At 40.4% G+C, this 27,472-nt stretch overlaps 1 protein-coding gene across 1 annotated transcript in view; it reads right to left on the bottom strand.

Moving 5' to 3' along the window:
• The window catches only part of LOC117420872 (galactose-1-phosphate uridylyltransferase), a 72,207-nt gene that overhangs the window by 27,918 nt on the left and 16,817 nt on the right, over window positions 1-27,472 (bottom strand). The window contains exons 5-7 of the mRNA XM_034034586.3: window positions 26,962-27,091; window positions 25,622-25,678; window positions 10,430-10,552 (exon numbers count right to left, since the gene is read on the bottom strand). Coding sequence (XP_033890477.2) covers window positions 10,430-10,552; window positions 25,622-25,678; window positions 26,962-27,091 — 310 coding nt within the window. The remainder of the gene's footprint in view (window positions 1-10,429; window positions 10,553-25,621; window positions 25,679-26,961; window positions 27,092-27,472) is intronic.

The raw sequence follows: 27,472 nt of genomic DNA, 5'->3' as shown, positions 1-27,472 counted from the left end.
AGTACTAGAAAGGGATAGCTTATAACAGATCGAATTTCCTTATATATAATTTATTACACATTTAATATTGTTTGTATTGCTCAGCGAGGTAGAGTTTGAATGTAAGCACACATGTAAGAATATGCAAGAGTGAATGCAATGAGGTGTGAATGAGGGTTCATGAGTGTAGGACTTCCGATCAACACAGGGCACCAGCTTTGAAATCTAATCAGCCTTTACATTAATGGTGAATGGGGGGGGGGGGGGGGGGGGGGTCATTACCTGCATATATATATATATATATATATATATATATATATATATATATATATATATATATGCATAGAGTGCTTAAAAACACCTTACCTGCGAGTATAAAGGGTTGCTTCAAATGTGATTTTATTTATTATTATATTTACTTAGCTCAGGAACTCAGTGTTATGCTTGGCAATCTTTAAAAACCTGCTGTCAACATACCCCCTAAATAAAGACATCACGATCGCATGCTAACCAGTTATAATGCAGATGTTAATCTTTGAAGCCAAAGTTAAGATTCCTGCCTGCAATCTGTACATTGTTCTGCCAAATGTTTTGCTCGCGTGAATGGCTCTATGAAAAAGGTTAGGTAATGATAAGGCAGGAACAACAGGTCATGAAGCAGAAATAAAGGGCTATGTTAAAGTGGAAGTAGCGGGGATATAGCGTTACACGTCCCCACGTGCTGCTACAACTGGTTAAATAACGAACCTCTAGTTTTTTAAAACTTTTTACACTTATAACTTTAAAGTCTGTTTAAAAGCTCTTTTCAAAATGTCCACTCTAGTGCGCTAATAGCAGAAGGATTATTGCCCACATTGTCAAACAGGTAACACAGCAATAACGATCCATAATGTGATACGAAACAGAAAAAACTAGAGCACTTGTTATGTTTTTTTTTCTTATTTTTATCGCTCTTCCTGCAGTGATTTAGAGGACAGATCTTAAACCCCAGTGCATTAGAGCGGCCATTTTGAAAAGAGCTTTGAAACAGACTTTAAAGTTATGTGTGTAAAAAGTCTAGTTTGTTCCACTGAATAAAACAGTGAAACATGCACGCAAGCCACTGATAGTGAGACACCTGGCTTATTTGCACTGAACACTTACAACCTATTTTTTTAGTACACTGAAGGATTGTTTTTGGTGTGTGCTTTTGTCCTGCACACATATTAGATGCAGTGTGCTTTTATGAACATTAATATCATCTTTGGATCGTATGGTTGCATAAGTTAATTCTAAAAATAAAGTGCTCAATTTCAATAAGAAAAAATAGGTTGGCTGTAACCGATCAACACATGCTTTTCTCCCCGCTCCAAATATATGCACTGTATATTACTTTTCTGTGTAATACGTGTACAGATTATTGATGTTCAAGTACAGCATTTATTGTGAAAACAATTTCTAGAATCTATACAAAATTACTTTATTAAACATATCATGTGCATTTGGGTGAGGAAATCGCAAAGCAAATCTGAACAGTTCGATCTGCTCCAACTATTAAAATAAGAGACACCCTACACATGACATATTCACTTATATTATACAACAGCCAGACTCTGCTCTCTCATTGTTTTCTATGGAGATCAGCCATTCTGGTATTACTCAACAACAAATAAAGCGCGGCTGAGAGAGAACACTAATTAATGGTGCCTGCTCTAAAATCACTGCTTACTGATAAAAATGCTTCACATGGACACTTGAGCCCTTCTTTAAAAAAAGAAAACACTCTTTCAGTGAACTACAATGATGATTTCAGACAAACAAAAGTAAATGAACAAATGTATTCTGTTTTCCCTTCAATAAATCACATCTATTGATGCCAGGAGCTACAGGTAAACATAAAAAGTGTTTTGTTTTTTTAAACTTTCGAATTGAGCCGTACGTTTTATGCACAGGACGACATCTGTACACAGGACAAGACGTACTGGGATTTCTACAAACACTTAAACTAATTTCACGTACGTGAACTGTTATGTCTAAATGATGTGGAATCAACATGTGTTGAAAATATGTGATCGTCATTCACAAGGCAAAGCAAGTGGTCATTGGAGGAGTAGGCAACTACTTTCTGTAAGTAGTATGCATTGTCTCTTAGTATTTTGTATAAGGACAACAGAAGGATAATCTAGAACATTTGTATCTGTTCTCATTTCAGTACTCCCCACTGAATAATTAGTAAAACAAGCGCAGAAAAACAATAGTTGCCCCATTAATATTGGCAACATCTGGCCGATCCTGGTAAGGTTATCTCATTATTTCGCAATGGCAGATTGCCTGCTGTATAAGCATGTCATTTTTTTTCTTTAAACTATCTAATTACTTATACTAGGAAAGACATCTCGTTCAAATTTATTTTCTTTATACTATTGTAAAATCCTTGTCAGATAGCCAAAACATTTTTTGTATGCGTGTTACCAAAAGTGGTCTAATGGATTTTCAATGCATGCTGAATGACAGCACAGGGCAAAGAAAAACAAAGGGTGTCAAAGCTGGTACAGTTGCAGACAAAAGTATTGGCACACTACGCTTATTATGCCATAATTCAGGGTAACAAATTAAGGACAAGCATTTAGTAAACTTTAACCACATTTTAATAAAACAAAAAGCAAAATACACAATGTCTAGTAATTTTAACAAATAATCCATCATAAAACAATAAAACGTATTGAAATTTAAAGTATTCGTTCATAACAAAAATAGTGTCACCCCTGCTTTGGTATTTACTTTTATTATGGCTTTCAAAAGTTTATGACAATTCTTACCCATTATATTACATCTTGCTGGTGAAATGTGGGCCCATTCTGCCTTGCATATTTATTTCAGGTAAAACAGATTGGATACACACTGTCTGGCCACAGTTTTTTTTCAGATCAGTCAAAAGTATTTCTATTAGATTGAGATCTGGTGATTGCATAGGCCTTACCAAAACTTGTATCTTTGTTTTCTTCAAGAATTCCAGAGTTGACTTAGCCGTATGCTTTGGGTCGTTGTCGTGTTGGAAGACAAACTGTTTGCATATCACCCTACGAGCAGATGGTATCATTGTACTCTGTGGAATGTTTTGATACATGGCTGCATTCATTCGATCTTAAACCACATGAATGCCTAAAACACCCCCATATCATGATCAAATCACCTCCATGTTTAACTGGAAGTACAAGGTTTTCTTCATTGAAGGCTTTCCCTTTTTTTCTCCAAACTATGGTCCATTTTTGGGAAAGAAAGTTATATTTTAGTCTCATTGGACCAGAGAATTTTGAATGCTTCAGATTCCTGTTCATACTTCTTGGCAAATTTTAGATGGTTTGTTTTATGAATTTTCTTTAACCCTTTAAGGTACAAAGGTCATATGGTCCCACAAAGAAAATTAAGTTAACTTTCTTATTTTTGAAATGAGGTGCACAAAACAGGGTTTAAATTGTATTGACAGGTTGGATCTTTCCTCGTGATACTTGAGAGTCAATCTCAAAAGTATTTTAAGAAGAAACCGTTTGAACAACCGCTCATTTCCTTGGTACACTAAGGGGTTAAAAGTGGTTCGCAGAGAGGTCTACGTGCATATGACTCTTCTGTGTTCAGGTGCCTTTGTACTCTGACTGCAGCACCTACATAAATCAATACGTACCACTGGCAGGTGGCAGGATGAAAACACCATCCTCAAGGGTTTGTGAGTGAAAGAGACATGAATCAAATGCAAGCCATTACAGCCTTTCTCTGAGATAGCACTGCGGCTAGAAAGACAACCATTGATACATATTAACTATATTTTCAAATTTCAAAAAGCTGATTTTTCTTGAAAAAGGATTTATTTATTTACTTATTTATTTTTAAAGTCAACTGCCATTATGTGAGACTTGATTTCTTGTTATCATTACTGCAGAGGTCTACGTGCATATGACTCTTCTGTGTTCAGGTGCCTTTGTACAGTTATTTTGTGTACTATTATGCCTGATGCTTCTAAATCATTTGTTAAGTCACTGTTAATCTTGGATTTTCTTTAGCTGCTCAGACAATTCTCCTACATGCTGTACCCATAATATTCTTTCGACGTCCACTTTCAAGCATTTCAGTTGAATTTTTTCTGTGGTAATAATTGTTTCTTAATTATTGCTCTGATTGTGAATTTTGGTATTCCATATTTCTTTGATGCTGGTCTGTAGCCATTTCCTTTGTTGTAGTTTGCTACGAGTGCTTTTCTCAAACGTGAATCCAACTCCTTAAAACACAGCCAACATTTACTTAATTAAATTAGGCCAAAGCCATTAAAAACAACGGCTCTTACTTTGCATTAAACAGAACATTATTTTTGCTTTTAAATGGCTTGCAAAATGCCAGAGGGCTTTGTTTCTTAATTATAAGGTGGCTGTAACGCAGCTGTTTAGATAAAATGAATAGACCCTGCTGTCTGCTATATTGTTAGACATTTGCAAAAGGTTGATGCCAAAAACACAATCAGCTTAGAAGTGTTTGCAGAAGACAGACAATTTACAGCCAAGCTCCTGTAATGCAATTTAGAGCCAAGCTCCTGTTTGGTTTTTGTATAGTCCATCACTGGCTGGAACAGTAACTAGTCCCTACTTTAAACTAGTCGCGTGGATAAAATCAGTGTGCACTCAAGTGTTTACCTTCAGAGTTTAAATGCAGTCAGTTTGAATTCCAGTGACACCAGATAAGCTTAAATCCTCCCTGTACAAGTAGCTCTCCTTTGGGAGATGTTCAACTTCAGCACTCTCGTTAATATGGATTTTCTTAATATGGATGCCAATCAATTTCAAGTAATATCAGTTCAAATAATTCAGAAATCAGCTCCCTAGTACTGTAGTTCACTCATCACAGAGTACTCATGCCACTGGGTACCTGTATATCAGATTTCTGAAATTTAGTCTTAAGGCATGAGCTCTTTCCTTCACTTCCTACTTACCAAATCTACTTTCATCAAAAGTACAAGATGTTAGAGGCTTGTGATTGGTTATCAGATTCTCATCTCCAGATAGTACTTACTTGCTTTGATTTGATTACAGGCTTACTTCCTTTGAGTTGCTGTATAGCGCCTTGAAATGCCTTTGGTGTGAGTGACGCTTTATAAATAAAATTTCATTTCATTTCATTCAACGTAAAATGTAACCACATTTGAATATATACAGTTAGCCATAGCTTAGGGTATAGCTGGTTCAAAACAGATAGTGTACAGCCTCCTGGACAGTTAATAGTAGAACATTGTGAGAGGTTACACCAAAAATAGGATCTTCGCTGCTGAAGTCTTGTGCACATATGGTACAGCTTTCAAACTTGTTGCCATGCAAAATCATTTTTACTCAATGTGCATGCCTTTTTAGAGTGAGGCAATTTACACACCCTTTTTAACTGTACCATGTTTTGGCATGAGGAACACGCATGACATGTGTGGACTACGTCATATTCCCCTTGACAATATAGAGAGAATTTGGAGTTTTAAAAGTCCATGCAAACCAAGCCAACGAGTCCTTGCCCTATTTCCTTCACTAATACCCATTCTGACCTGTGCTTCTGTTATCATGCATACAGATGCTGTGCAAATAGTAGTACTAAAATGAAACTTAGTTAAAAAAAAAAAAAAAAAAAACAGGAAGTGTTTTTTAATTTCCTCTTGTAAGATATTGGGAAGAACAAAGATGGTACAATAGTGTACATTTTGACATCATATATGGAATTTCGCCTTTACACAAACAGTATACAAAACCTACATTCTTAATCAGATACACATTCCAAACAAATATATAATTATCAGCATTGGCTCAGGTTCCAATGTAACAATTCTGCTCCTGAGGATCATCATTTCTATTGCAAGACAAAAAGCCTTGAAGGCAGCACCAGAGTGCACTGGCAGCAAGTCAGACCCATTGTCTCCCAGCAGCAGCTGCTTCAGGCAGTAATGAGCTCAACACTGTACTGATCGGGATTCAGGAGAACAAAAAGGGATAATAGTCTCTAAAACCAAAGGGCTGTCAGTGATGGTGTTATCAAGCAAAGGCTCTGACTGCAGCACCTACATAAATCAATACGTACCACTGGCAGGTGGCAGGATGAAAACACCATCCTCAAGGGTTTGTGAATGAAAGAGACATGAATCAAATGCAAGCCATTACAGCCTTTCTCTGAGATAGCACTGCGGCTAGAAAGACAACCATTGATACATATTAACTATATTTTCAAATTTCAAAAAGCTGATTTTACTTGAAAAAGGATTTTTTTTATTTACTTATTTATTTTTAAAGTCAACTGCCATTACGTGAGACTTGATTTCTTGTTATCGTTACTGCATGAAAAACTTGTCTCACCCCGAGGAACTCTATAGATCACATGTTTTTACAAAGGAGGATACGGACAACATGCCCCACATGTCGACCTGTTCCTATCCATTTTTTAATAACTTTAGCGTAACAGATGAATTAACATTGAATCTCTAATATCTGAGTGGTAACCATCCTAATTTACTATATAGAACAATGCTTTAGCAATAGCAGTCTTGATACAAAATATCAAGCTTTTATTATTTACCTGGCTTGCATTTCTAAGTGGCAATCATTATCTAATGTCAGAAACTAGGGTTACTTATAATAAATCCAAAGTAATGTGTGAAGGCAAATACAAATCAATATACTGAATACTGTAGACAATATGGAAACATATTGTACATATTGCTGCACATACTGCACAGCAACTCTTGTACATAAAACAACAACAACAACAAAAGTTTTGATTCTATTCCTTGCAAAGTACCAATAAAGTTAAAACCATTTTACTAAAAAAGCACCTTTCTGAATGGTTGCAAAAACCAAAGGCATTAAAAAAATTACTTATAATAATGTACTTTTTTTTTTTTTAAATACAGCATCTTACCTTGCTGGGTTCTTTTTGAAATTTACAGCCAGGGTAAACTCAGTGCTCAGTATCACAACACTATACTTGCATAAACCCTTTTCCCACCCACCAGCATAGAATATATTGTACAAAAAAATAATATTATGTGGCGGTGGGGACCTTAAGAAGAAATGTGTGTAATCTGAGTTTGTTTTAATAAGAATTGACTATACTTGGTTCAGGTGTTTGCAGTTGCTGAATACATTATTTCAACAGTGTTCATAACATCAGAAGTCTTCGAGGACGTCTATATTCCACACTCCCGTTTCAATCATCTGCAGACAGTATATAGCACTGTACATTTGAAGTCCTCTTTTGTGTAACTGCAAATGGCATTGCACTAGTACATTGTTTTGCGTTCATTGTGGCGCTCTGATGCAGTAGTTCAACAATCGTCATGCACACAGACTGTGTCACTGGACCCCTGCATGAAACACCTTCACACATATTGTAAAATGCACTTTGCACATTATTATTATTATTATTATTATTATTATTATTATTATTATTATTATTAGTAGTAGTAGTAGTAGTAGTAGTAGTAGTAGTAGTAGTAGTAGTAGTCGCAGTAGTATTTATTTCTTAGCAGACACCCTTATCCAGGGCGACTTACAATTGTTACAGATATCACATTATACACATTATACATTATTCCACATTATACAGATATCACATTATTTTTTTACAAACAATTACCCATTTATACATTTGGGCTTTTACTGGAGCAATCTAGGTAAAGTACCTTGCTCAAGGATACAGCAGCAGTGTCCCCACCTGGGATTGAACCAACGACCCCACACTGCTGCCCTGTTGCTGATGTGTAAAGGTCATGTTTGAAAGGCTACCTTCCTGAACTGATCTTATGTAAATCACACACACTGCCATGAGTTAGAAAGCAATGCAGTAAAATATCCATTTCAAAGTGTAAACTGCTGCTTGTAGTGTTGCAATTTCTATATTTTGTTTTTGAAGAGAGAACTTTTGGTTGTCTGCTTGTGAGTAAATAGTTTCTTTTTTAGCTTCTTCTGAACTGACCACTGACATCTTTAAATCTTTCACATTAAATAAAATGTTGCAATACTATTTATGGAAATAAGGAAGAACTTCTTTACATTAACTTCAAGTTGCAGGGCATGTGATTTTATATGTGATATGAAGCTAGAAAGAAACATTGAAGCAACACAATTGGGAAACAAACAGCACACTTCTTACAAAGGCAAGAATTGATACATCATTATATAAAAGTTACAACAATTCAAGTATTTAAAGCTTTACTGATAAATACCTAATGCAGAGCTATACAATGATGTGTTGTTTTAATTTGTGCCATGAATGCAAACCAAAATGGGGAGTTTATGAGATGAAGAAACATGTGCAACTAATGGTTTGGCATTAAAAATTATACATGTGATCCAATAATTACATTGCCATTCTACATTTTAATTATGAAAAAGAAAGAAAAATATATAAATATATATATATATAGTACTGTGCAAAAGTTTTAGGCAGGTGTGAAAAAATGCTGTAAAGTAAGAATGCTTTCAAAAATAGACATGTTAATAGTTTATATTTCTCAATTAACTAAATGCAAAGTGAGTGAACAGAAGAACAATCTACATCAAATCAATATTTGGTGTGACCACCCTTTGCCTTCAAAACAGCATCAATTCTTCTAGGTACACTTGCACACAGTTTTTGAAGGAACTCGGCAGGTAGGTTGGCCCAAACATCTTGGAGAACTAACCACAGTTCTTCTGTGGATTTAGGCAGCCTCAGTTGCTTCTCTCTCTTCATGTAATCCCAGACAGACTCGATGATGTTGAGATCAGGGCTCTGTGGGGGCCATACCATCACTTCCAGGACTCCTTGTTCTTCTTTACGCTGAAGATAGTTCTTAATGACTTTTGCTGTATGTTTGGGGTCGTTGTCATGCTGCAGAATAAATTTGGGGCCAATCAGATGCCTCCCTGATGGTATTGCATGATGGAGAAGTATCTGCCTGTAATTCTCAGCATTGAGGAGACCATTAATTCTGACCAAATCCCCAACTCCATTTGCAGAAATGCAGCCCCAAGCTTGCAAGGAACCTCCACCATGCTTCACTGTTGCCTGAAGACACTCATTACCGCTCTCCAGCCCTTCGGCGAACAAACTGACATCTGCTACAGCCAAATATTTCAAATTTTGACTCATCAGTCCAGAGCACCTGCTGCCATTTTTCTGCACCCCAGTTCCTGTGTTTTCGTGCATAGTTGAGTCGCTTGGCCTTGTTTTCACGTCGGAGGTATGGCTTTTTGGCCGCAAGTCTTCCATGAAGGCCACTTCTGACCAGACTTCTCCGGACAGTAGATGGGTGTACCAGGGTCCCACTGTTTTCTGCCAATTCTGAGCTGATGGCACTGCTGGACATCTTCCGATTGCGAAGGGAAGTAAGCATGATGTGTCTTTCATCTGCTGCAGTAAGTTTCCTTGGCCGACCACTGCGTCTACGGTCCTCAACGTTGCCCGTTTCTTTGTGCTTCTTCAAAAGAGCTTGGACAGCACATCTGGAAACCCCTGTCTGCCTTGAAATTTCTGCCTGGGAGAGACCTTGCTGATGCAGTATAACTACCTTGTGTCTTGTTGCTGTGCTCAGTCTTGCCATGGTGTATGACTTTTGACAGTAAACTGTCTTCAGCAACCTCACCTTGTTAGCTGAGTTTGGCTGTTCCTCACCCAGTTTTATTCCTCCTACACAGCTGTTTCTGTTTCAGTTAATGATTGTGTTTCAACCTACATATTGAATTGATGATCATTAGCACCTGTTTGGTACAATTGTTTAATCATACACCTCATTATATGCCTACAAAATCCCTGACTTTGTGCAAGTGTACCTAGAAGAATTGATGCTGTTTTGAAGGCAAAGGGTGGTCACACCAAATATTGATTTGATGTAGATTTTTCTTCTGTTCACTCACTTTGCATTTAGTTAATTGATAAATATAATCTATTAACATGTCTATTTTTGAAAGCATTCTTACTTTACAGCATTTTTTCACACCTGCCTAAAACTTTTGCACAGTACTGTATATATATATATATATATATATATATATATATATATATATATAAATATATATATATATAACCAGACTACTTTCCCCCTCTCATTCCAATTGCCAGAGTGACAAACTGACCACATCCAATTTGCCCATAATTGATTCAGTTTTACAAGGTGACAGAAATTACCTCTGTTCTCTGCAGTTTTAAAAATGTTCCAACTTCCTGAAAGGATGCTGGCTTGCTATGATGAAGCCAAACGAAGATTTATAATTTTGACAGGATTGGAGCCAATAGCGAAGTGAAGCAGAGTTTATTTGTATTTGTCCTGTAAAAGATTCCCACACTAAAAGCCAGCCCATCACAGATGCTCTCTTACTCAGTACTCCAGTTTTCTACAAGCCTGGTTCAGGTGCCATATGAACAAGCACGACTGCCCCTCACAGCCTCCCACCAGTAGCCCTCAGAAAAGTACCTTTCTCTGGATCTCCTGCTTGGCATACTCCAGCAGCATTGGCGCACCTTTATCCCTGTAATATTCTCGTTGGCAGCGGTCCGCCAGTCTTGGCTCATTGGGAAGAAAATTACTGGCCCACACCTACAAAATAAAAACATTTTTTTTTTAGATTTAGTCCGGTAATGGATTATGGGTTCAGTTAGAGGTTTGAGGTTTGGCAGGGATGCAGGCCGCATCATTGTGCGGTCAAAAATAAAGAAATGCACTATTTAATTTCTTCTTTCATTCATATGGTAATGTAACCCCTTAAAACAAATAATTATATAGCCTTGTCTGACTGCATACTTTATATGTATATAAATAGAGATTGTGTGCGACTTAGTTTGTACTATTGCCCGCTAAACTGCTCTGTGGTTCCTAGGCACATGCAAGTCAGCAGTAGACCGTGAAGTTAATGAGAAGCAGTCCTATTAACCCTTTCAGTGACAAGCCCCTGTGATTTTATATAGCGTCTTCCAATGTACCAATCACAACAGATCTCAGTATGATTTATGTTGATACAAACAAGTATGTCAGTAACATACATAGCTTCATTCAAAATTACAGCTATTAGTATGATGAAAATAAATAGTATAGAATTAAATTAAATGTTTTACCATTTGAAGGAACTCGGGGACCCCCTGTGTCTGCTAGTTTTCATTCCAACTAAGCTCTCAGTTACTTAACTAGACCCTTCATTGAACTGATAATTGACTTAATTAGATCTTTTTCATTGTTTTCAGTTCTTAAACAGTTGCAGATTTCAAGTTAGCTATAACATTTGATAAGTAACTTGAACTCTGCAACTGTCTGAGAGTTGACAATTAAAAAGGTCTAATTAAGAAAATGTTCAATTAAAGGTCTAGTTAAGTAATTGAGAGCTCAGTTGGAATAAAAACCAGCAGATACAGAGCGTCCCCAGGACCAGGGCTGGGAACCACTGGTCTATAGCAGGGGTGTTGAAGCAGAAAAATACAGTTGGTGCCACATTCTCTAGTCATTCATATAAATATGACACTTTTAAATGCGTATCCTTACTATGTTGGCAAGCAAATCTGTTGTCTTTTGTTGCAGTTTGCTCTACTAACACTTTAACGCAATGAAAAAATAAAAAAGGTTCCTTCTTGGCTCCAGCACTTTACAAAGATGTATTGAAGGCTAATTTCAATACATACCTCTGCTGTCTGTCACATGCCCTCTTCTCACTATTACTGATTGGTTAAACTGCAGAACAGTCCTTGCATTGGCTCATGCACTTGCCTTCCTGACTAAAGTGCAGTGAAATGGGCAAACAGGGGAGATACACCACACGTGTACTTATACTAAACATTTAGCCACTAAACACAGGCATTAGACTTGAAATTCATTCATTACATTTTTTATTTTCTTTGTTGTTGCTGGCCAAGTTTATTTTAGCACATTTGGGGAAAACAGTTTTATCAATGCAGAGCTTTGTTACACAACTGTTTGTACTCTACTCTACGGTGTGTCACGATAAATCATGTACCACACTTGATAGTACACTTGAACAAAAGTCATTTAAAAATACTTTTTAAAGAGTGTTTACCGTAAACACTCCAATGAAATTCAAATCCCCATTTCCAAAAATACTAAAAAAGTCAAAAAAGAAATAACATTTGATAATTGCTGTAAGCTTTTAGCACCAAACATGTAATGTAATAAAAGAGTGAATCACTGGCAGACATATAGGGATAAACCTCAGATTTTTGCCTGTAGCAGTAAGCCACATAATTATATATTTTTTCAATATATTGAGTCTTATATTTGCTTGCACTGCAATTTTATACATTTTCAACTTATAGAAAGTCTCATTTTTTGACAAAATAAAAGACTATGATTACACTTAAAAGGCAACTTTTTACATTAAATTATCAGGACCTTTTTATGAATATAGTTCTTATAGAACTCCTCAAATTGTTGAAAGTGTCAGACAGAGGCTGGGAGAAAAGTTCATACTGTTTGAGCTTGCCCCCCACAAAGGTTCTGATAAAAAAAAAAAAAAAATCATAAGATCTTGCAGGATGTCACAGTTAAGACAAATATTTGGTCTCTTTGGACAACCTCTGAAAACCTAACCCACATGCTGCACTACCACATTTTATACTATTGATATTTTCTGATAGTGTGCGTTAAGACACAGCTTACCCACGTGGGGTACGTGTGAGAGACAAGGCCATATGCAGTCTTGCCCATCATGACTGAAACTAACTTGCAAAACAGCGATTCTGCTTTAGAAATTACATAATGTCAGAGGTTTCAGTTTGTATAACAAATGAACCAGTCAGGTTAGAAAAGGCCCGCAAAAGTACGTATGGCAGGTGTTTTATTTGTTTTGTCCAACCTCTGTATTTCTGCATCAGTACCTAGAAGCGGTATACTGTGAAAAATAAAACAATCACTGAAGTTTATTAGTAAAATAAGCCCTGCTTTAAAATGTGGTTATCATAATAGTAATTTACTGTTTTGGAATTATGTTATGCAGAAGTCCCATGGGTATATTCATGTTGCTGCATGTTTTACTTTCGCGTAATACCACCTACCAGCAGGTGTTTACCAAGCAAACACTAGTTGCAATGTGAAATGATTAACAAATATTTACATGATTTAGTATTATGCACGCCCATTTGTGAAGATAATGATTGAGAAATGTAATCATTAGCATAAACTAAAGGCCAAGTGTAGATTATTTAACCAATATAATTCTATGAAATTGGAAATAATCACAAACTATTCTGAAAAGTGCTGAACACCAGAAGCAGACAATCACAGAGGGGGGCAGAGAACATTTCCTTGAGGTGCTATCTAGTTGACAGCAGCTTGATGTAAACATGTTATTATTTTAATAATCTACAGTGAAGGATTATGTGTCTGCCATTTAACTATATGAATTCATCTGATGTGTCCCCTCCCCAGGGTTGATATATTGGCCCACTTATTAAAGTGATACTGTAGACTGTAGGGTTTAAAACACATTGCTTTCCCTAGCTTGCCACTTTGTTGTACGCATTCATAAATCTGTTCTTGCCCTTTTGAACCTTTGCCGGAGTGAGCAGGTACAATCGGGAGCCAATTAAATGTTTCTGATTGAACATGTTTAATTCAGCCAGGTGATGTTTTGAATTCAGAAGACATTTTGGCAGGAAGACCTGATGTATAACCGACGTAACACGAAAATAATCACTCAAAACTGACTTAGGAACAGAGATACGTTAATAAAAATAGCAAAACAAATCGAAAAAGAATACGTACAACAAAGCAGGAAGCTAGGGAAGGTAATGTGTCGTGTTAGACCCTAAAACCTGTTCAGAAACACTTTTTAAGTGACACAAACACGGTGGAAAGTCGTCTGCAATTGACTTTTAAGGTGTTTGCATTGTGATTTGCAATGGTTTAGATTAATAAATAAGACTCCAAAGGAATTCAATAAATATGTGACAAACAAAAGAATAAAAGTGAGTAAACGCCTCTACACACCAGACACGATGAGACAAGCGAATGTGTCATACGACACACTGTACCACGACAAAACAAATAAAACACATTTTTTATACGAGCCATTCACACTGCCTGCAATGCGACGGGTGTCATTAAAGCGACACGAAAAAAATAGGATTGGTGTCTATTTTTGCATTTTTGTCGCGTGGCAGCTAGGGTACTGACCAATGAGGAACAGTTTCCCTTGTGCACCTTCAGTAAACAACAGCTGAAGAAAAGATCATTCTTGCAGTATCAAAATACCTGCAGCTGTACAATAAAAGACACACAAATGATAAAGAGGCAATGAGAACAGAGAACATCTGGCAGTGCATTTCCAGGGAACTGGATATATATGATTTGTTTACCTTTACTGAAATAAGTATTCTGAAAAGCTATTATGTACTCTACATTTTTATTAGCTGTATAACAGGACTATCATACATGTGATTTTTTCCAGCCGATGATACAATAACATCGTGCACGCCTGTCCCCACTGGTGTGAAAGGTAGTGTCACAGCGAAAGTACCATTTTATCGCAGGACAAATTGCATCACGTCCGGTGTGTGGAGACCTTAACTGTTGTAAAGGTTGGATAACAATGACATTTCCAACTATCGATAATTGCCTCAAAAATGATTGCTACCATTAATTGCAACCTGTTCTCTGTTTTTCTACATTTTGCTTATTGGCTTTTTAAAATAAAGTCGTACCACTGTTTTCTCAACCACTGCTTTTTATGGATAACACGTTTGTCTACAGGAGACAGAAGAATGAGACATCTCTTAGTAGCAGTGACATTGATCCTTTATAGCTTCAGATGACTAAGATACACGATTACTGCTGATAATATGATTACACCGTGTAACACATTTTTTTTTTTTTTGGTTCCTGGGTAGTAAGTGTTATTTCCTAATTGCTTATGCCTCAAAAGTATAGAAAATGGCTATTATTCCCCACAAACTTTGCTTTTGTGACCAGGACAGTGATATTTTGAAATTTACCTATTTTCCAGAACATTCCAGATAGATTCAGTGCTGAGTAAACTTGGAGTAACTTCTAGAACTTTCCAGTAATATAAATAGTAGTATAAATACAGGGACCTTAAGCCCACCAGTTCAGTTTAGTTCCAGCTGCCTAAGTGGATACATATCTGCATTTTTCTGAGATGGCATCAAGGTCATAGGAGACTTCAAAATGGTGACATTCCTGATGGGTCGTGTGACAGGAATGGCTGAGGGTCTGACGTCACGGCAGAAGCAGGGACAACAAAACAAAAAGGTATTGTGTAGTGGCGCGGGCGCCGTTTTATTTAATGAATCCAAAAAAATAAATAAAATATTCAAACAGAAAACACTCGCTCACAGAGCAAAATAAATAATTAAACAAAAAGAAATCACCAACACAAAAACACAGGTCAGGCTGGGCAGATCGCCGTCACTGTTCCTGTTTACTGTTAGTTTCGTTTTAATCCTCTCGCTCTCCGTCTCTCTACTCCAAACACCCACCCTGAACTGGAGAGCTGCAGGCTTTTTATATTCAGGTGACCATCTCCCGATTAGCAACTAAATTAATCACTTAATTAATTCGGGAGATGGCCACCTTCTGCACGAGTATTTTTCATTACACCTGGCAGAGGACGAGCACCGATCTCGCCTCTGCCAGGACACGTTTTAAAAATAAACAAAACAATAACATACGGCGCTCGCCGTCATGTATACAATAATAAATCATAATAATGATACAAAATAACACAGGGGCAGAGGGGGACCCCGATCTAAAAGTAAACAAGCAATGTACAGGGCACCTCACCCTGTTACATATCCCCCCCCTTGTGCAATGCACACATGGCCCCAACGGCCACCTCCCCCCTCAGTCTCAAAGTCCCGGAAGAGGGGGAAAGCACAGTGTCCATGGGGGTGGCCATGGTGGGAGGTCCGGCACCCCCCAATTTTCCGTGGCCGGCAGCTCCCTCTTCAGGGGCTCCCGCCATACACTATCCTGCCGCGAAAGTGCGGCTGGGGGAGCTGGTCTCCTGACCTCCCCCCCCTTCTTTGTGGCCGGCAGCTCCCCTCCGTGGGGCTCTGGCCACAGTGTTTCCTGCCGCGAAAGTGCGGCTGGGGGAGCTGGTCTCCTGACCTCCCCCCCCTTCTTCATGGCCGGCAGTTCCCCTCCGTGGGGCTCCGACCACATGATCTCCGACCGCGAAAGTGCGGCTGGGGGAGCTGGTCTCCTGACCTCTCCCCTTTTCTTCATGGCCGTCCGTTCCCCTCCGTGGGGCTCCGGCCATAGTGTAGTGACCCCAGGCGAAGCAGGACCCCTGGCGACCCCAGGCGACGGCAGCGCCCCCTCGGGAGGCGACGGCAGCAGCAGCGGACCCTCGGGAGGTGACGGCAGCAGCAGCGGACCCTCGGGAGGCGACGGCAGCAGCAGCGGACTTGGGAGGGGAGCCCCTGGCCATAGAGGCGGCAGCGGGAGCTCCACTTCTCCCTCGCACCCTGCACCCTGTGTGGAGCAAACGGCAGCCCCAGGCGATGCGGAACAGGCCACCCCAGGCGATGTGGAGCGGCTGGCAACCTCAGGCGATGCGGAGCAGCTGGCAACCCCAGGCGATGCGGAGCAGGCAGCCCCAGGCGATGCGGAGCGGCTGGCAACCCCAGGCGATGCGGAGCAGGCAGCCCCAGGCGATGCGGAGCGGCTGGCAACCCCAGGCGATGCGGAGCGGCTGGCAACCCCAGGCGATGCGGAGCGGCTGGCAACCCCAGGCGATGCGGAGCGGCTGGCAACCCCAGGCGATGCGGAGCGGCTGGCAACCCCAGGCGATGCCAGACAGACATCCTTGGGCGAAGCGAGGCTGGCATCCCCAGGCGATGCACGACAGGGCGGCAGCGGACCCTCAGGAGGCGACGGCGGCAGCGGACCCTCAGGAGGCGATTGCAGGAGGGGAGCCAGGACCAGCGTTGGGGCTAGGTTTGGCCCTCTTCTCAGCCGCTGCGACCCAGCGATTTTCCCCCTTGCTCGTTTTAGCAGCCTGTGCAAGGGCAGCTGCGGACCGCCAACCTTCTGTTTCGGTCCATCCTGTCGTGAAGGGAGAGGCAGCTCCTGCTCCTCTCCCTCGGGTGGTGGTGGTGAAGAAAGAGGCAGCTCCTGCTGCTCTCCCTCGGGTGGTGGTGGAAGCAGCTCCTGCTCCTCCCCTTCTGGCTGCGAAAGAGGCAGCTCCTGCTCCTCCCCTTCTGGCTGCGAAGGAGGCAGCTCCTGCTCCTCCCCTTCTGGCTGCGAAGGAGGCAGCTCCTGCTCCTCCCCTTCTGGATGCGAAGGAGGCAGCTCCTGCTCCTCCCCTTCTGGCTGCGAAGGAGGCAGCTCCTGCTCCTCCCCTTCTGGCTGCGAAGGAGGCAGCTTTGAAACCAGCAGGCATGCTCCTTCTGCTGGTGGCGGAACCAGCAGGCATGCTCCCTCTGCTGGTGGCTTCGATGGAGGTGGAACCAGCAGGCATGCTCCCTCTGCTGGTGGCGGCGATGGATGCGGAACCAGCAGGCACTCACCCTCTGCTGGCGGAGGTGGGAGCGACACACAGTCCTCCCAGTGTGGTGGAGGCGGAACCAGCAGGAACTCTCCCTCTGCTGGCGGAGGTGGAAGCGACATGCAGTCCTCCCACGGAGGTGGAGGCGGAACCAGCAGGAACTCTCCCTCTGCTGGCGGAGGTGGAAGCGACATGCAGTCCTCCCACGGAGGTGGAGGTGGAACCAGCAGGAACTCTCCCTCTGCTGGCAGGTACCTGGGCTGTGGACGCACCGACTCCCCCCTCTTGGGTGCAGGATGTTCGGGCTCCTCCCTTTCAGGCGCAGGACGTTCGGGCTCCTCCCTTTCAGGCGCAGGACGTTCGGGCTCCTCACTCTTGGGTGCTGGAGATGACCGGGTCTGGTCCACTGCCCAGAACCACTCTGCAGCGTCCCCCACCAGACCCTGGTTCCACGCCTCTTCAAACTGGGGGTCCCCGTAAGGGCAGTCTTCCCTGACGTGCCCAAACTCGCCACAGGCGCCGCACATAGGAGCCCCCTCCTTCCTCCACTGCTCCTGTTCAGCTGCCCAGTCCGGGGGTCCAAACTTAGTTGGCACCCTGGACCACCACCTCTTGTTCAGCTGCTGTGGTTGCTGTTGTGGCCGCTGTTGTTGGGGCGGTGGGAGCAGCAGTCTACCTCCCCCTGCTGGTTGTGGAGACTGAGGCGACCCCTGCTCCTGATGGACAGGGCAGCGGGCCACGTAGTGCTCACCTCCGCAGATGGGGCATAGTTGGGGTCGCTGTCCAAGGGGGTACCAGGGGCAGTTGGTCCTGGAATGCCCAGGCTCAGCGCAGCAGTAACACCCGGGCTGCTGTTGCTGCAGCTGCTGCTGTCTGCAGCTCATCCTTCTCCCTATCCTCCGTTTTCCTCCCATCCTTCTTCCTCCTTACTCTCCTTTCTCCCTCCAACCACAATCAAAAAACCGAAAAAAAAATGAAAAAGATGTAGTACCCTCTTCTGCCTGCGTCCTGGAGGCGCTGCGATCCCACGCAGGACACCACGTGTGACAGGAATGGCTGAGGGTCTGACGTCACGGCAGAAGCAGGGACAACAAAACAAAAAGGTATTGTGTAGTGGCGCGGGCGCCGTTTTATTTAATGAATCCAAAAAAATAAATAAAATATTCAAACAGAAAACACTCGCTCACAGAGCAAAATAAATAATTAAACAAAAAGAAATCACCAACACAAAAACACAGGTCAGGCTGGGCAGATCGCCGTCACTGTTCCTGTTTACTGTTAGTTTCGTTTTAATCCTCTCGCTCTCCGTCTCTCTACTCCAAACACCCACCCTGAACTGGAGAGCTGCAGGCTTTTTATATTCAGGTGACCATCTCCCGATTAGCAACTAAATTAATCACTTAATTAATTCGGGAGATGGCCACCTTCTGCACGAGTATTTTTCATTACACCTGGCAGAGGACGAGCACCGATCTCGCCTCTGCCAGGACACGTTTTAAAAATAAACAAAACAATAACATACGGCGCTCGCCGTCATGTATACAATAATAAATCATAATAATGATACAAAATAACACAGGGGCAGAGGGGGACCCCGATCTAAAAGTAAACAAGCAATGTACAGGGCACCTCACCCTGTTACAGTCTCCAAGGCGGTTTTACCAAGTTTCCCTGATATCTTTGCCTTTGGGACAGCAGGGACACCAAGGCGCGCTACTACAGGCGGGACTGGCCACAGCGGACCGAGTTCTCTGTGGGGAGGAACAACGTCAATTGGGAGCCACTGGTGGACCCCCGGAAGGTGCTGATGCCACCACTGCACATCAAATTGGGCCTTATGAAACAATTTGTCAGAGCTCTAGATAAGGAGTCGGCAGCCTTCAAGTACCTTCAAGACTTCTTCCCTAAGCTGTCTGAGGCAAAGGTCAAAGCCGGTGTCTTCGTCGGACCACAGATAAAGAAGATCCTGGAGTGCAATGAATTCCCCAAGAAGCTCACTAGTAAGGAGAAATCGGCTTGGAACAGCTTTGTCGCAGTGGTTCGGGGCTTCCTGGGAAATCACAAGGCCGAAAACTATGTGGAGTTGGTTGAGACTAGAACTACGGCACAATGGGCTGTAGGATGTCCCTCAAAGTCCATATCCTTGATGCTCATCTTGATAAATTCAAGGAGAACATGGGAGCGTACTCGGAGGAGCAAGGCGAGCGCTTCCACCAGGATATACTGGACTTTGAACGCCGCTATCAAGGACAGTATAACGAGAACATGATGGGAGACTACATTTGGGGGCTGATTCGTGAAAGTGATTTACAGTATAATCGTAAATCTCGAAAAACTACTCCTAAATCTTTTGTAGTCATTTTTGTATTACTTTAGTATAAATACATGTTCATTTGGATTCATATGTTGTTTTTTTCTGACTTTATGTGAACGAAAAGACACAAATTCGCCCGTTTTCTCAGTGGAAATAGGTACATTTCAAAATATCACTGTCCTGGTCACAAAAGCAAAGTTTGTGGGGAATAATAGCCATTTTCTATATTTTTGAGGCATAAGCAATTAGGAAATAACACTTACTACCCAGGAACAAAAATTGTGTTACATAGTGTTACCATTAAGCATTTTTCAGTACAATAAATAATCAAGACTAAACTAATTGTTAATAATTTCACAATCATGTGCTGCTCCAACACTAGATGAGGTCTAAATAGACAGTTTGTATGTTCAGTATGGTTCTTGTATAGTGGTATTTTACAGGTTTTATTGTAATTTTTCTGGTTAATGGTTATTGACCGGTTTTCAGAAACCAATTTCCACATAAGGCACATTAACGGACTACCCTACTTAAATTGTCAACCCATATAGACATGCTATGTGACAGAATATATAAGGAAAGCACCCTTTTAGTTGTACCTTCTTTCAGTGACAGGAATAAAAAGGAATTTCCAGACTGATAGAAAGGCTATTAAACTGAACTCTGCATGACGACTGTGCCATTGAGCTGGGAGGGAAAGCAATATTGGGGATCAGACAGCTTGTTTTCTCCTTCTGTTTACATGTGGGCTCATATCTAAACTAAATTAAATGACTTGAGATGTGACAGGTAACATTAAAGGCATACAGATTGGTTCACACTCATTCAACAGACATGGAAACTGCTATTTCACACATCCTGGGTGTCTGGCAGTGCCTTGCTCAGGGGAAATAACAATGCTCCAGGGAAATGAGGCCTTGGTACTTGTTATTATTTTTGCCAGTATGAAGATGAAAAAAAAAAGTTAGGAACGAGCAGAATACAGAAATAATTTAAATGGAGATTGAAGGGGAGCAACAGTACAATAGTCTTATTTCATGGACATCTAGTCTTTGAAAACTCACCACATTTTACAAAGCCGACAAACTTAGCTTTACGCAAGGGTATGAAGCCCCAAACTACAGCAGGGCTTCTAGATCTTTGGCAAAACATTAATGTTTCCCACCAAACGTACCATCAAAGAAGAAAGTAGTACAATCTTCCATAGGAGAAGTAATGGGACCATGACTTAGGACATCATAGTATAAACATAAAGAACTGGATATGGTTAAAACTCATTATGTTAGGGTCGTAACATATCACCCCTGTTCTAGCTTCATTGTTGGCTAAGAGCAAGACCTAAAAATGTTGATAAGGCTTTAAAAGCCCTTTCCCCATGTACCTGTCTATTTCTTTCTCCTACTGTCTCTGGCTGCAGTTTCAGTTCTTTGGATGAAAGTCTGCTGCAGCTGCCTAGGGTCAAAATGTAAACAAAGCGCGCTTTGGGAAGATGTGTCCTGAAGGCTCTATATAAATCAAATGCTGTTGTTGTAGTTGCAAATTTCTTTTTAAACACAACTGGGATTGTAATTTCACATATGTTTAGGTACAGTATGTATGTATCTTTGCAGATAATTTAATTTATCCTTTTTAATCACAATTGTGTTTCAAATTAATTGACACATATGCAGTACACCAGTGGCAGCCACAGTAATTACTACCAAAGACCATTACAAAATAAATGGGTGAAACTTTAAATTACTCTTGCCTTACATTAAAAAAAAAAAAAAAAAAAAAAAAAAAAAACATGTTAACTACATTATAAACGTAACTATAAATCAATTTATGGTCAAATGTCAATATGGTGTTGTTGATAAAATTCTGGTTTCAGGGTATAATTTAGGCACCCATTGCAGAGCAGTCTGAACAATTCCAGCTTTTCATGTGTGCTTAATTAGACAAACCACACTCTGTGTACAATTAAGGCTCACAGGAAAAACTTAAATGGCTTTAACAATGGGAGTCTTAAATTGTTCCCTGGGTTTAAACATCTTGTGGTATTAAAATATAATTTATCAAGGTCTATACAGCAAAATGCAATTTGCACCAATTATCTTTTAAACTAATGTCACACAACTCAGGTGGTTAATTTAAGGATCCAAGAGTGAGATTCATTTGTCTGTTCTTAATCTTGAAACATTAATATCTTTATTTTCCTATTATTGATCAAAATTAAAATAAAGTTTTTTTGTTTGCATAGAGAACAAACCTACTATTTACAACAGCTGACAGATCTTTTAAATAAAAAGGGGGGGGGGTGGGGGGAATTTTCCAAAATGAAGACAGCCAGGACAGCAGAGACTGTTCACCATGACTCAACCATCCCTGCCCGAGCTCCATATGCGTTGGTCCCATCCGTATGCGGACCTATGGCAAGCCAGGAATGATCTAACCCTTGAAAATTCACTTTTTTGCCGGTGTCAAGCCTACCAAAAGAATATTATGATGCATCCTTGACAGATTAAGTGAACAGTTATCACTTAAAAGAAATAAACTGCTTTAATCTGTGAACCAATTCAATCACTGTGCATTACTTTATCAAGGATTCAGCAGTGCATACATGTACTGATCTTACTTGTAAGTTGTGTTACACATTAACTTTATTTGAAATATTGTTGCAAAACTGAATTCATGTGAGCAGATATTGTTGAGTTTTGGGAATATTTTTAAGAGGCTGGTTACATGCGTTAAGGATGAACTATTTCCTGTCTGCGTACAATATGATTTTTATAGATTTGGGGAATGTTTTTTTATCTTCTTATTCATTGCTGCAGGTTTACTAGCCAAGTGCTTGAGATGAAGCTGCTGAGCAAATCATTTAAGGAATTTCATGTCTTCTAATGAAAGCTGTGCTTATCAGACACATGTTTATATTTTGGATTCAACTGGAAAACAAAAATCGCAATTCTGGGCTTTTTTTTTGCACAAAGAGAAAATGTGTAGTATTTTTTATACAAGCTGTAAATTCTTGTAAAAATAGATTTTAGATACTAAAAAGACTGTTACAGTACTTTATAAGCCCATGGTGATAGGAATTGCAGTGAGGGATAATAATGTGCTATAGATGATATTTTAGCTATACACTACTTTTGATATATTTGAATAGGTTACATACTGCAATGCAATTTATTGTAGATGAGGAAAACTGTATAAGAAACAGTGGGAAAGAATAGAAGCTTTTGAGACTGGTCTTTCTTTTTTGGCAATGACTGGTCTTTCAGTTTGGCAATGAAACAATGACTGGAGGTTTTTTAGGTGTAATCTTAATAGAGAATTGCACAATGTTAGCAACAACCAACTGACTTAACTTGTTCAACACTGCAGACCACTCCAGTGGTATATGAAATAGATCTCCACTCAAAACTGCAGACCACTCTGGTGGTATAGATAGAGGACACTGAATGATTGCTCATGGTATACAGCTGTTATTCTCCGCAGGACGATGTCTCAGTAAATCACGAGCCGTGACAGGGGTGAGTGGTTTATGTTAGGACATCCTCCTAAGTGGGATAAAAAAAAAATGTATCTCACGCTAGATAAACCAATACTTGTGGTATTAAAAAAATAATCTCCACTCATAACAGCAGAAGCAGTAACTTTCTAATAAATATGTATGCCCATGTTTTTATTTTTCAGTATTCAGCAATGAATCTATTTAATAAATTATCCTAGGGTAGTTTTTCTATTAAGTTACTAGTGCTGAAAGGTTCATTTTGCTATTCAAGTCATGTACTCTAGCATTCAGTTTCCCTATTAATTGCTTCTTTATATTTTAGAGATGTCCGCTAATTGCTTGCATTTCCCTTTCAAAATTGTACCTGATGCAGTTACTACATGCAGTACATTGCACTGAATGACAATACTTTTAAGTCTCCATGTCTAGTACAATAACCTTGAGAACCCAGATCACTTAAAAGTCCTCAGTGCATTTCCAGTTCCTACTACAATTGTAAGCCATTAGAAAATTCAGCATGGTTATAATTAACTTCTCCAACCTACAAACAAAGGGCTACTTACACAATTGATTGGTTTGTATTTCACGGTTTAAAGTTATGGAAAACCTGAATAACGGAGAATACCGGTTATAGCATCCTCTTTCATATACTATATCACTGTGCCACCCAGTAGTCATTTTCTTTTTTTTTTTTTTTTTAAATTGCAACCATATTTAAAAACATGCTTTTAATGTCCCCATCTGTTCATTCCAGTAGTAATAACAAATGGCTGGTAGCATGGGCAGAACAACAAAAAAAATATCCTACAAGAATAATGCTCAGATAAATGTGTGATTTTTTTTTACTTAAAATAGTCCAACTGGGATGTACAAGTCATTTTCAGTCACTGCCTGTGTCCTATAGTGTCTAATACTGGGTTAAGCGGAGGCAAAAAAAGAAAGTGACTTAAGAAGTGTTAAGTCAGTCTGAACTTGTCAGCTAAATGGAGTTTGCCGTAGGGGTAGAACGACAACTAATTTGACAAAGTTGAACAGATGAGGTAAAAATACCAAAATATGTGGGCTTGTCACCTCTTTAAATGAATAAATCATGTATTTGATCATATCTGGTGCTCTATTGTCACACTTTGCTATTTGTGCACGGTATTTTAAAACTGCTTAATATGTCGTAAACTATTTATTAATTTTCTAAAATGTATATATTAATGGACTGCAATCCAGGGGCATAGCAACGGCCCACCCAGTTAGCACACAGGCTATAGAGAAAATGTCACAGGCTTTAGCCAATCAAAGCAAAATAGTCATTGTGATGCAATGTTTGGGTGGGATCTTTCTCTTACACAACGAATCATGTGCAAGCTGCGTTTGATTGACAGCTTGTGAGGCAGATGGCGCGGATCTGTTAAGTCCCAGACGTTTCCATATTCCAACTTTATTTAAAATGTGCAGTTTTTTAATTTTTTTTTTATTTAGTAGTCGCCAATTATTTTGTTGTTATTTTCTCCCAATTTGGCATATCCAATTATTTTTCAGGCTCACCGCTACCACCCCCGCGCTGACTCTGGAGGGCGAAGACGAACACACAATGTCCTCCGAAGCGTGTGCTGTCAGCTGCCCGCTTTTTTACACTCTGCAGACTCACCGTGCAGCCGCCTCAGAGCTACAGCGTCGAAGGACAACGCAGCTCTGGGCAGCTTACAGGCAAGCCCGCAGGCGCCCGGCCAGACTACAGAGGTCGCTGGTGCACGGTGAGCCGAGGACACCCTGGCCGACCTAACCCTCCCCCCCCCGGGCGACGCTTAGCCAATTGTGTGCCGCCCCCTGGAAGCTCGTCCACAGTCGGCTGTGGAATAGCCTGGACTCGAACTGGAAACATCCAGACTATAGAGTGCATCCTGCACTCCACGCGGAGCGTCTTTACCGGATGCGCCACTCGGGAGCCCCTCTGGCTTTTTAAAGCACATTCACTGTGCATATTTATGTAAATGTATTTTTGTGTCTACTTCAAACATTTTAGATGGATTTACATGGGAAATATTGGATGTACTCAGGGTTTTAATGGATCTAAATCATTTTTGCAAACTATTTCCTGTGACGTCAGACCTTTAGTCTTTGCCCGTTCACCCTAAGTTGGGGCCCAGCCACATTTCCAAGCTCTGCTACGCCACTGCTGCGACCGCAGCTGCACTTCCATTCATCTGAAACAGCACAATGACTTCACAATCACGTGACTTGCGATTAGTCAACTACAAGTCAACAGTCACTTTTGTATTCGACCAGTTGACTAATTGACCATTCAGTTCTACCCTTAGTTTGTCGAATACCATTGTTACATCCTTAAACACTCACCTGAGAATGAGGGTGTGGATTCGAGCAGCCCATCATGGCCCCTTTATTTTCAAAAATCTGAAAAAAAAGGAAGAATATTACAAACTACATATAAATCAGTGGGACCCATTAGGTTTTTTTTTTCTTTTCTTTTTTTAAAGTCGGTTCTGAATGGTCAAAACCCAATTTAGTATTCATTAAATACATTACAGTGTTTTTGTTCTAAAATGTTTTATTTTTCAAAAGTAACTGTTGATTTATTGGGTGTGTCAAGCCAGGAAACCAGAATGAAAATCGGATACCCTAAAACTAAATTCAACAATTCCTCTGCAGTCCAATGGGAGTGAAGCTTTTCCTTATAGTATTGAGATGAATGCCGGTGTTGACGCTGAAGTACAAATATTTCGACACATCGGACAGGAATGTCTGACGTCTAGTGGGCTGAAAGCAGACAGGCATCACTCTTGATTGATTAAAGAAGGATGAGATGGAGGGAACAAACCTGACAGACTGCTGTAGTGTCCTGCAGGTTCCAGTAGAGGGAGCTGATGCTCCCGAGAACTGACCATGAGGATTTATTTTAAGATCTGATTAAACATTGCTGCCGTTTCCTGGTAAATAATCACTATCTGTGTGTCAGGTGAATAATACTCCAGTGCTCTAGCTAAAAGCAGACCTACTGCACAGGAAGTGAGTAGGTACTAGGAATCAGCAGTTTTTTTTTACTTTGTACTTAAAAAATCTGTAAATTCCAACTTGCATTTTATTTAAAGTGTGAGAGGAATTAGAGTGCACAGGCTAATAAGACATTATTTAAATGATAACTACAGGGTGCATCACGAGGATAACAGTCCTCTGAGTCTGACTGCAAGGGAATGAGTCAGAGACAGGCAGTGTATTGCTGAGAATGGCCGTTGAGAGGTTTGTTAAATCAAACCTGTCCTGTTATGGTGTGATAACATTACACTTCTCATATAATATTGGTTTGATTTAATTTTTTGGTACCTAAAATGCTGAATTAAATGCACCGGAGAATCGAGTCCTCTTTGTATCCACTTTGTACAGCTGGGGCAAAAGAGATGTTTGATTTGTACTATTCTGTCAATGTGCCTCAAGCCTAATTCAGACTTCATATTCATCAAATCCTTGGTTTCTTTGAACGGCCGTCAGAAAAATTTCCAAAGTACCTATTGGGGCCAACGATGGCATGGTTTTTTCCTCTAGGATGACTAGGCTAAAACCATCAAAATTATTTGTACATAGGCCCCAACGTCTAACATATGGAAATGACATTCAGTCACAGACGTCCTTGAGATTAAAATCTTCATGTACCATTGCCAATTCTAAACCCTAGCATTTACCTGAACCCACGGGTATGTGGCCCCCAGATCTACCAACAGCTCAGCCCATTTGTCAATGACATTTTTTATCTCAGAGACCTGCATCAGTGGGAGGGTGATATCTGACCAGGGATGGAAGCACATCACTTTACTAAAAAAAAAAGAATTCAGGATCAACTGACAGCTGCAAACAGATGTATTCTTAGACTGTAAAATGATTGCAAAACACTGCTTTTATCCAGGGCAAATACGAAAAAATGGTAAACACTGTAGGTGCAAGCAGGAGTCCACAATTATTGGTCATTGACCAATAATTTTTCAGTAAACAATTTATTTTGAGTCAGTCAGTCATGAATATTTTTGAAGAATCTGATGTAGTTGGGACAGTCTTTGAAATCAAATGTCTCCTCACAGGTTCTTAAAGTTCTTAAGATGGTCTATGGTGATCCTTTATATTGTGCTGCCATCATGTGGGAATGCAATGTTAAACCATTCGAGAGGTTGTGTTCTTTGGCCCATATTCACAAAGCAT

The sequence above is a fragment of the Acipenser ruthenus genome, chromosome 1, assembly GCF_902713425.1.
Source record: "Acipenser ruthenus chromosome 1, fAciRut3.2 maternal haplotype, whole genome shotgun sequence".
In the NCBI taxonomy this organism is placed as follows: Eukaryota; Metazoa; Chordata; class Actinopteri; order Acipenseriformes; family Acipenseridae; genus Acipenser; species Acipenser ruthenus.
Note: the sequence above shows the minus strand (reverse complement) of the source record. Positions and strands in the feature narration are given on the sequence as shown.